An 11,148-nucleotide genomic window follows, 5' to 3' on the forward strand; every position below is an offset into this window, starting at 1 on the left:
CTTGCTACCTCTAATTCCACAGGGGCCTTGGCTTTCCTCATTGCATCCCTGCATTCCTTGACAATGTTCCTATATTGTTCCCATCTTAGAATAAACATTTCTTACTTTTAATGAGAAGTAAGTTTGTTCTTTGTGTCAAAGGATAAAGGCTTACATGATTCAGATACTGAACAATAATTCTTTGAAAAATTTCAGCAGAAACTCAAGGCAAAAAGTCTGTATGAGTTTTCTTAGAATACTTTCATTTTCTGAACAAGATTTACAACAGGGCATGCAGATGCATTTAATAATTTACTTCACAATACATTCTGTGCTGACAGAAGTGTAACAAAAGTATTAAGTTTCCAGGATTTAGTCAAAAAGTGAGAGCATATTCAATAAATTAGAGCTTTACTGTTAATAGTGTTAATGTTACGTTTCCAACGGCTATCAAGCTACAGTGATTAATGCCAGCACCACATTTACATCTATTTAGACTTTAACACTATTTCTATGTAAGGTTCAAAACTGTTCATTATAATTTCTCCCACAATTGTGAGCCTAGAGAGTTAAAGGTTATGAATCAGACTTGTAGTTTAATTATAAACCGACTAAAGTGCAGAAGGAAAAGAAAATGCTAGCAAGACAAACAGAATCTAAGCACAAGCAACTTATGTCAGCATAACTCTGACAAGTGCTCCTGAAAAATTGGTGAAGTCTGTTGTCCAAAAATAATAAAAAAAGAAGTAAAAAAGGCTGGACAAGATGCAGCTACTTACTGAGGTTGAACATTTTCATTCATAAAAACAGCACATAACTGAGACACAACTGCCTTCCTGCAGGAGCTCTCAATATTTAACAATAAATCTCTCCTTTCTGTGAAAAGTAAAGAATTCTGAATGTGTTAGGAACTGACAGTATTCCATTTAAAAAAACATCATGAATCTGAATGATTGATTTTATATCTCATTTCACGGAAGAGATAGTAAAGACTACCTTGAAAAGAGGAAACTGTCCTCCAAGGACTGCTGTGAATAAGTTCATCAAACAAGCAATAGCAGCTTTTCAAACTACAAGAGCAGTTCTTTTACAATTAACAACTAGTTATAAGGTTACTCTAAAACATGACACATATTCCTGCCTTCATCCAAAAAAAAGAGAAATACACCGTCATCAAACACAGGTGTGTCACCCGTTTCAATACAGCATACATTAACCATGAGCCAAAGTGTCAAAAAACAAAAACAAACAAAAAAACATAGTAATGAAAAGGTTTACGGCATACAAATAGAATACTTAGAATATCACTTTGGTGCTCTGCGGGAAGATTTTAAGGTTTTAACCTGGCCTGCATACAAACTGACAGTGGATAAAACAATAGCAGTTAATAGCCAAAGACTGACAACAGAAGCTGAGAAAAACAAATCTTCTGTGTTTTGAAAGATCTCAATTATGCTAGATTACTGAATATTTAATGGTAGACCAACGATCTGTGGCACAATATCCTGGTTGGCAGTGAACATAACATCTTAAATAAGGTCACAGTTCCATTGTGCAGTGCTGCAATTTATGTTGTTAACAATCAACAATTGCTTGTTAACACTTGCTTGTTAACAGTCAAAGCATGCTCTTCTATTTCAGTTGATATTCCGTCTGATAGCACTTCTTCCTGCTTCTTGCAGATTTCCTTTATTACTATTGCTTCATTATAAATCAGTGATTGTCTGAAATGTGGTATTCACATTGATTTCTTTTACCAGCATGCAAGACTGCAATATTACACATGAACAATGGGTAATTTTAAAATGTCATCAGCATATCACGTTCTTGTACACTAATGTAGAATGGTCTCCCAAAGATGAAGGAATGTAGACCTGGTTTAATCTTCTCAGCTCAAGCAATTATTATGTTAAGATCGCCCTCTGCTGTTAGGTCAAGGTCTATCTTTAAACTCCAAAGAGACTTAAAAGGCCTTTTTCCTTTTTGCCTGCAAGAAAGATGAGAAGAATTTTTGAAGCTGGATTACATCAACAAGAACATAATTTCCTACAGTCTGTTTTCTATTACTTATTCACTTACGTGTCATCCTCTAAGTATTTTATTAAAGTTAAGGCTTTTCTGTGAAGGACTAGCAGAAATTGTGCAAGAGAACAGGTTCCTAATATGCAAAACAAACAAACTAACATTGGATTCATACATACACATTCTTACTGCTCTAACTGTTCAAAGATAGTATGTTAAGCTGTTTCACATTTCAATTGATATTTGAGTTGTATTTTCCTTTTTAAAATTATCTGAAGTGAATCTCAGGTATCTTTTCCAATGCTGAAATTCCAGACATTGTTGCATAGTAATAGAAAAATGTGCGCTGTTTTTCGTAGATAATAAAACTAAGACTAGTAAGTCACCATTATCCCAATTTTCAAATTAAGTTGAAATATTTTCAAAGATATCTGTGCTAGTAACCAGACATTTTAAGTGACCATTGTTAGAAGTTTCTCTCTAGCAGTACAGAAAGGAATAGCAGTAGGAATGTAAAAAGGAGCTACCTGACAAGAAAAAAAACTATTTGCATTGAATTATTTATTGCTAGAGCCCAAAGTACTGATGTTAAGCTCTTCTTCTTTTTGAAAATGAAACCATTTACCTGATCCAGGAAGGCTTTTACTAACGTATTTCGTTTGCAACAAAAGCAAAAAAAAACATGTAAGGCAATGCCATGAAGAGACACTACACATTTCTGTACATGAACGGCATTACCATTTATGGTCTGGCAGAAATTAAGTGAACTCCATTGTAGTGAACGATAATCCTGCTATTTTTAAGGGTAACAAAAAACCTCTATGCCTTATTTTTTTGCCATGCAAAATGAACCAAAAACAGAAAAGCCACCAGGCCTTGTCAAATACACTTTGTCCTAATATATTCCTTTTAAAATGAGGCAACAAAATGAACAAAACACTGTTTGAAGCGTCACTGAAAATGAATTTCAGTAACATTTAATGCAGCAAGACTACTGACAGAACCAGGAAAGTCCAAAAGATGAAGACCAAGTACCACAGTTGAAGTAGTTTCGTGCAACAGCAAGCCCCAATCCTGTACTTTGTTGAAAAGCTTTATACTGATATTCTCTCAACCCATAACAAATAACTTTGAGAGCCGTGACAGCACATACAAATCAGGTGTGAAACTCTCATCTGTGTGGATAATAGGATCCTGAGACATCTCTTCATCTGAATTAGCTCTCCAAAATGCTGACAACTCAGATCTCATGTATCGTCGTTGGTTATAGATGTGTTCATGACAAGGTGGCATCTGCTTCACTGTATTGACATCTACATCTATATGTGTAGTGGGATATGGAGCATACATTACTTGACGGAAGGGCAACACAAAGCTTCCTGTTGCATCCTGTTATCGTGAAAAAAAATAGTCACTCTTTTGAAAAAACAAAGCTATAGTGAAATCAAACAACATTAAAACATCATTCCTACAGTTTTTACAGTTTGTTTAGACATATTTCACTTGACAAAACTGGTGACAGTAAGCCCAGTAAAACGTCCTAGAGTAATGGATGATTCCCTTTAGGTCATGATGAGAAAACAGGTCTTGAGTTAATTTGTTTATTTCATTTCATTATTACATGACCCGCTTCTTGATTCCATTAAGAATTCAGTATTATACTTATCTGACATATTTAGGCTAATGTGACAGACTTACCAAAGCAAGGAGCACTACTTTTCTATATATCTGCACTCATTGTTACAGTCCTTTTAAAATGCTTGGAAACTATAGGATTGGGTTTTGCTATAATACAAAACCAGTGCATGTTAGAATCTAAGCTACCTCAAGCAGGAAAAAGGAAATTATTATTGCACCCCAGATATATATTTCTTTTTCAGGAAAAAGAAATATGTAACTCGTAGAAAAGACAGTTTGTAATTTTAACATGCAGATAGTGAAAGGGATACCTTTAGCACTAGGAAACAATGAATGAAAGACAATAAATTTCTCTAGGCAAGAATGTAAAAATGTCACATATTAGATACGCATACACATATACACAAGCTGGGTAATGATCTTAAGCTATTGCATCATAAAATTTGCCTAATGGACTTACTTTGAGTAATCCTTGAACAAAAAGTCCTGACTCATACTTGAAAGATGATTCATTTCTACAGAGTCTGGAACATTTCCGTTCTGATGGCGTAAGAAACAGACACAATGTTCTCACAATCTGCATTTTAAAAATTGTTTTAAAATTGTGTTAAAAACAGTTTTGTAAAGACAAGAAAAATTAAAGACTAAGTTGATCCTGAAAAACAAATTTTGACTAGAACATACTACATATTTCAAATGCTAATTTTTTTAGAAGACCCAGAAATAAAATGGGAGAGTAGTAACACACTTAAATTATAAAGACATAAGCTGTATTATCCCAATTTCCTATTAAATGAGTAAAACTCTACACCTTTTGCCAAAACTCTCTTAGCCAACTACATAGGGCAAATCACTTTTGCTGTGTCTTCCTATTACTTAAAAATGAGTTACTATGATTACTTTTCTGGCTCATTTAGGCTTAGGTTAATTGCTGCATACTGAAACACTAGCTATTCTCTCCAATAGACAAAGTTATTTTTTTAAACAATAAACATCCATGCTTATTATGTTTCCTCAATGTTATTTCCTTAAGATCTCTATCAAAAGTAAAAAATGTTTTTCATTAACCTTTTGCATACACCTGTCCTGCAACAACTAAAAGTAATCTTCAAATATTAACACATATTCCATGGTACTAATCTTAACTACAGTCTTAAACTGTAATTTCTTATCTATCTGTGTTTGGGAAGGCCCTATCCTTGCTCAGTATCTTTAACACCACCAATGCCATGCTACTTTCTGACAGAATCTATTTGATGCTTTGCAACAGGTATTTTAGTTATAAAGCAAGCTAGAGAAAGCATTTTCTTTAGAATAGATGTACCATGACAAAATGAGCACAAGAACACAGTAACAATAAGGACTTGTATAGAATTTATATCTATATCAATGTATATCTATCTATTGATTTATATCAAATACCAATATTGCCCTGGATATATATTGAAACTCACATTGTTCCAGACTTTTTTTTTTCTCTCAAACATCTAGCTTATCAATATACATTTTTTAAAACAGTCCTAACTATTTAAGCCTTTAATATCTAATATCCCTGGAACAATACTTACTAATTATATTTAGCAAATTTCATCTAAGAATTGATCATTTTCTTTTCTCCAGTTATCTGTATCTCATGAACAGAACGTCAAGTGTTAGTATGCGTTTGATTGGAAGTAGTTTATCATCACTCTCAATACACACAAAACAGCTTCTTTCTTTCACATTTTTTAAAAATATCACAAAGTACTTATTTTAAAACAGGTTTACTCAAGAAGACCTTTTCTTTTCTAAACTTTTAAAAAAGGAATATATTGCAGAGTAGCTAATATACAGTTACTTACCAAATCTATAACATATTCAATAGGCCTAGTATTCTTTTTATTTTATGTTGAAGCAATACACACAGATACATTCACATATTTATCAAAAAAACACGAAAGTGAGAATTTCTGTAAATGGAAAGTCTTATGCTTACAAAATAAACTAGAACTGAATGATCAGTACACCATAATTAAAAAAACATGATCGGAGAGAAAACTCCAATATAGAAAAATATTTTCTGTCAGGAAATGAATTTATTTGACCATACTGCTTCTCCACATGTATACTCCAGGAGCCATGTCACGGTCTAAGAACATGAAAATATTGTTACTACTCTGCAGAGAAAATACTCTGAGTAGTACCAGTGTCCTCATTAAACGTAATAGTATCTAATACCTGAAGGCTCTAGGATCGTATGTTTTTATAAAGCCCTTCTTTCCATTCCCACCTGAAGGGATATTCTGAATCAAACAGGCTTTAACATTAGAAGTTTAAAGAGTGAAAGCAGAGAGGCAATTTAGTTAGTGAATTCCATTTACTTTTTAAAAAATAAAATCCATGATTTGTCTGTGCATATTTTGATTCAAGATTAACTTTGGTGAATTTATTAGAAAAGATGGAATAATAGTCTAATTAAGTCCTCCTGGGTGGAGGGAAACCCTCCTGGGTGAAAGGCTGATATACTGCCATATGCCATAAATAAATAAGATTTTAGAAATATTTCAGTGGACTACAAACACAGATATATATCTTCCAGAAATTATTTTCAATTTATTTGAAACTAGCTTTATATGTAATCAGAAAGCTGTGTATAAAATTTGAGTTGGAAAACCCTGAATAAAAAAAAATTGTCCTTTAATTTTTCTTTTAAACACTTAGTAAATTTTAAAAAAAGCATCAAAACTTCCCATATTTGTACAAAAAACATTACAAGAAAAAACTGAAAAGATAACAAATACTTAACCTGAACCAATATGAAATCAACAGATTTAGAAGAAAGTTAAAAAGTATTAATAAAATGGAGAAAAGGGTGGCTATCAAAAAAGGTAGTAATTTTATTGTTCCAAAATGACAGCCTCCAACGGTGAGTTCTGGATCATAGTGGTATATGTACATTTTACTATTCTCTACCAAGAAGTGCAGCTAATGCTGCCTGTTGTTTCTAGCCCTGGAAAGTTGCTAACATTAGGTCAGTTTTACACATGCTACAGCAATTATGTTGAAATATGGTGTTTTTCTTGCAGTTTTAGGGGTCTACATTTGTGTTTTGCATCTCTTTGGCTCTTCTGAAAAGTTGAGTCAACTTAATTTAAGGGTCTAAGTCTGCAGTTATTTACAAATTAATTTCAAATAGATTGCAGACACAGGTATGCAAATATCTTGAAACTGATGGTACAGATGAAGATCCTAATAAGCTGCACATTCTGAGGAGTGTGTTTATAACTACAGTTGTGTATCTGTTTCATGAAACACAAGCAGTTCATGATGCAGAAGTAGGTATTCCCCAGCACAGTAAAATTATGCAGATATCCATTTCTTAAAGTACATGGACAACACCTGTTGACCTGAGCTATGCAAGTCACACCAGAATGGTTCAATTCATATTTAGCTAACAAACCTGATCTTAAAATCTCCAATTCATCCACTATTCCCTTATGAACAATATGAATAAAATTAAATATATTGCCTTGCTTAAAGTTGCCAGAAAACAACTTATAAGCCACTTTTCAAGCAGAATTGATAACTGTTAAGAGTAATTAACTGAAGACAATTCCATAATGATATTCTCTCTCTCTTCAACCTCAGGTACATCTATAGGCAAATGACACATTAACACTCTTAACAATGGCCATTCAAGTTGGTTTGTTCAGAAGTGCATTACCTTATTCACTTTTTCTGCACTGCTTCCTACAACTACAGAACAACCACAGGTCTGCAAATGTGAACTAATTGCACTGCAAATAAAAACAGAACAGGTTAATACCTTTATAAATACTTTTAAAATATAATCATCACCATGATTCCACAGAATTAAGTCCCCAGTATAACTTTCAGATTTTAGCAACACTTACAGTTTTAGTCCAATTGATAGAAAAACCGGCAGACAAAATCTCCAAATATCACTTGGGTGCTAACCCAAACTGTCTCTGTATCGTAACTGTAGTATACCATCTACACCACTTCACCACCACTACAAAATAATTCACCTAAAATAGCAGAAGACATTAATAATAAAGGATTTGAAAGAATTTTGAAAGATGATTTATTTGATGGTTCTCATTTTCGAAAACTTTGTGTCAGATACCAGTTTTGGGACACTTGGTAGATGGACTGCCCTACTCTTTGTTAACTACATGGACAAGAACACTTCACAGGTATGAGATCCTTGATATAGAGTGACACACTGGGAATTAGAGAGTGTTGTCTTGTGATTTGCCAGCAGCACTGCTCTGATTTAGTCACTCCTCAGCTTGGCAGCTGCTACAAGTTTATCTGCACTAATCCTCACAACTCTTAGCCTGTTCTTAACAGACTTCTGTTGATGTTTTGTCGTCACCTTTGTCGTCACTTTTCTTACCTACCACACGGTATCAAAAGTCTGGTTATCTTTGTAATTAGAAAGCTTTTTTCTGACATCTGTGAATAAGTATTAGAATTGAGCAACTGTTTGGATACTGTTTAAGCAGTTCTAATAAACACTTCTAAAATGGTTAGGATTATAACAGCTATGCTGAGACTCTCCTACAGGTGAAAGTCCTACAGGTGGACTTTATAGTGGGCCTACTACTCTTTACCTTACCAAATATTTTTAAAATAGATTCAAGGTGTGCAGATGAATTTCTTACTTTGTGCGATCCAATTTTTAGTCAGCAAAATACGGAAATCCATTCCAACACTATATTAGATTGAGAGCAGACCCAGAGGACTTGATGCTGTTTTTCAGAGGGTAGTAGACCTTATCAAGTAGAGCAGCACAGGAAGCTTAACTGAATCTTTATCCTTCAAGACACAGAGTTCATCAGATCATTCATGTCACTTCTGCTCAATAATCTTGCCACTGATTGTACAACTGCTGCATAAAACTGTACGACCTTGATACTATTAGCAGTAATTTTTAAAAAAGTTATAAAAGCAGGAAAAGGGGGTACACAGAAAATCACATAACGCAGAAGTATGCTCCTGATCACTGTAGAGATACACAGCTATAATATATGCAGTGACTCTGACTTAGGAGGACTACTGTGCAACACTGCACATCTCACTGCTCTTTATTTGGATGTTGTCAGCAGCATGTCAGAGTAATAGATATGTTTCAAGCAGGGTCCTTGATGTTAGGACCCTTTAGGCAAATGGCCAAGTTATTCTGCTTCTTGAAAATTTTATCTGTGAAAGAGAAGTAGCATCAAGGCAGCCATTAACTGATAGAAGAGTAACTTATCATCATAGAATCAGTGACTCTAGTTGTTTACAACAATCCATCTAACAACATTCGTCATATTATTTTATAAAGAGTGATAGCCTTAAAGGATTAAAAACACAAAGAGAACCCAATTTTTCTATAAAAGTAAATACTATGTGTCAATAATTTGTAAATTTAACACATGAATTTGTGCAGTACTGAAAGAATATGTCACACTGTATAAACAGATTATAGATTATTTGAAGTTAAGCAGTACAGAAATTAATGAAATTGTAAGGGTGATATTCTAAAATAACATGATCTAAAAATCGATGAAATACTATTCCCACAGAATAGTTTCTCTGAAGTGCAATTATTTCTGGTTTTACATTAAAAATACAATAAAAGTCAAATACATGTCTTTTTCCATTCTTACAAATAAATCTAATCACACACTCACATGCATACATATTTATAAATATACACACACACAAGTCTATGTCATTTTGCTATCAAAACTGAATTTCATACTTGAGGAGAAAGCCTTCATGACAACTATCCCCAATGTCATCGTCATTTAGCACAGTATCACTTACCTGAAACGCAAATAAACACAAACAAAGGTTACACAAGGATATGTGCCAATTTTAAATAACTACTTTTTGTTTTGAACACAGGTGCTTGCTCTTCAGGAACTCTCTCTTTAGGATCTGCTTAAACTAAAGTTTTAACATTGCCAGAAAACCAAAAGCGTAAAAAGGCCTCAGTCTTTGGCCAAAGAATACTGAAAAAGTCACTGATGATTAAACTTGTTTCTCCAACTTGACAGTCAGATTGCACCCAAGAGGTTTTTCTAATGCCTTCTCCAGATTACCTTAAATTAGTTCAAGTCAAATCACTTCTATTTCTTTCATGAGAATGATAAACCACACTGAAACGGTTATCAACATTAAACCCAATTACATCTTCACTTGTTTTGTTTTGTGTGAACAGCCTCTCTCCCGTTCTTTTAAAAATGGTATCACTGGTAGCTAATTTTACTAAGTGCTGAGCAAAACTTCACTAAGTGGAACGTTATTTTTTGTTGTTGCTGAGAGCTTCAAATGAGAACATCACTTTATTACTCAGAATGCAATAAATATAAGGACTTACATCTATTTCTTCTGAAACACTGTGTGATTTCATAGACGAAAGGAGTTCCATTACAGGAATAACTTCTCCTGTCAGCATCGGAATGATACTGTGGCCCTGTCGAATAAATAACATGTTTGAAGTTAAAGCATGCAGTACAGGAAGTTGCCAGGGAGAAACTCAGGCAAAACATCTTAAGTTTCTATTATTTGCAAGTGCGGTGTATGAGTTAATACACAAAACTTCAACAGCAATTGTAAATTGGAAACACGCAATTCACTTTTTAACCAGACATGTAAAATGCGTTCCCGGGGTGCTAGGCTGATTCACCAGATCAGTTTGATCAACCTACTCAGAAAACATTTATAATGATACAATTTATTCACACCATATTACATGCAAGTACTGTATTCAAACTATAATGTTTTCACAGTGACAGGGCAACAGTATCAGGCTTACTAGTTATTAACATGGTGCCTTATTTCTCTTGCTTCACACACACACAAAATCCACATTTTCCTACTTTTTCAGAAACCTCACAGTCTCACACATTAGATCTACAAGCACATTCTAACACAACAGATTCCATACATCTCTGTAACCTGAAAAGGTAATGACTTATTGAAAAACTACTCTTAACAGGAGAAAGCATATATCTGTGGAAGCTACTACCTTTAGGGAAACTGAAGTACACATAAAACACTTCCCTCTTCTGAAATACAACATTCTTCATAGACTTTCCTTTTACACATAAAGTGACGCAATGTATTTGTTTTTTCACAGCTCCCACCATCCTATCTTCAGTAGTTTTCCTCATGTGTATGGCAGGTCATCAGCCAGTCCAAAGTATCTTCCTGAATCCCAGAAATGAGAAGTGGCACCAAGTGCTACAGTCACGAGATCCAGTCGATTAATTTTGTCATGTTGTGCCATATTCATCAACCGCCTGTCTTACCTGATCCTCCATTCTCTCCGTGCCTTCCAAGGCAATCTTCTGGAAATGTTCTTGCCTCTCCTGAGCAAGAAAGCAGTTAAATATAAAAGCTTTGGTATTTCTCTATACACGCATGCACACAACAGTCAAAGGCCAAATTTCTTCCCTTCAGAAACATGCTTCTTAGATTCAAACTTTGATGTTCAAGTCTTTTTCTTTTACA

At 34.1% G+C, this 11,148-nt stretch overlaps 1 protein-coding gene across 1 annotated transcript; it reads right to left on the reverse strand.

Annotated features, from left to right (window-relative positions):
- Window positions 1-3,100: 3,100 nt before the first annotated feature.
- On the reverse strand, window positions 3,101-10,126 carry LOC148594239 (guanine nucleotide exchange factor C9orf72-like). The gene is made up of 5 exons (XM_088527315.1): window positions 10,013-10,126; window positions 9,392-9,456; window positions 7,343-7,415; window positions 4,100-4,216; window positions 3,101-3,390 (listed from the first exon to the last, which is right to left on the reverse strand). The coding sequence occupies exons 1-5, from the start codon at window positions 10,124-10,126 to the stop codon at window positions 3,112-3,114; spliced, it is 648 nt and encodes a 215-aa protein (XP_088383441.1). The 3' UTR covers window positions 3,101-3,111.
- Window positions 10,127-11,148: the final 1,022 nt, after the last annotated feature.

Source organism: Tinamus guttatus, unplaced genomic scaffold (assembly GCF_059628265.1).
Source record: "Tinamus guttatus ecotype Peru unplaced genomic scaffold, ASM5962826v1 Tinamus_guttatus_pri_ptg000278l, whole genome shotgun sequence".
NCBI classification, from domain to species: Eukaryota; Metazoa; Chordata; class Aves; order Tinamiformes; family Tinamidae; genus Tinamus; species Tinamus guttatus.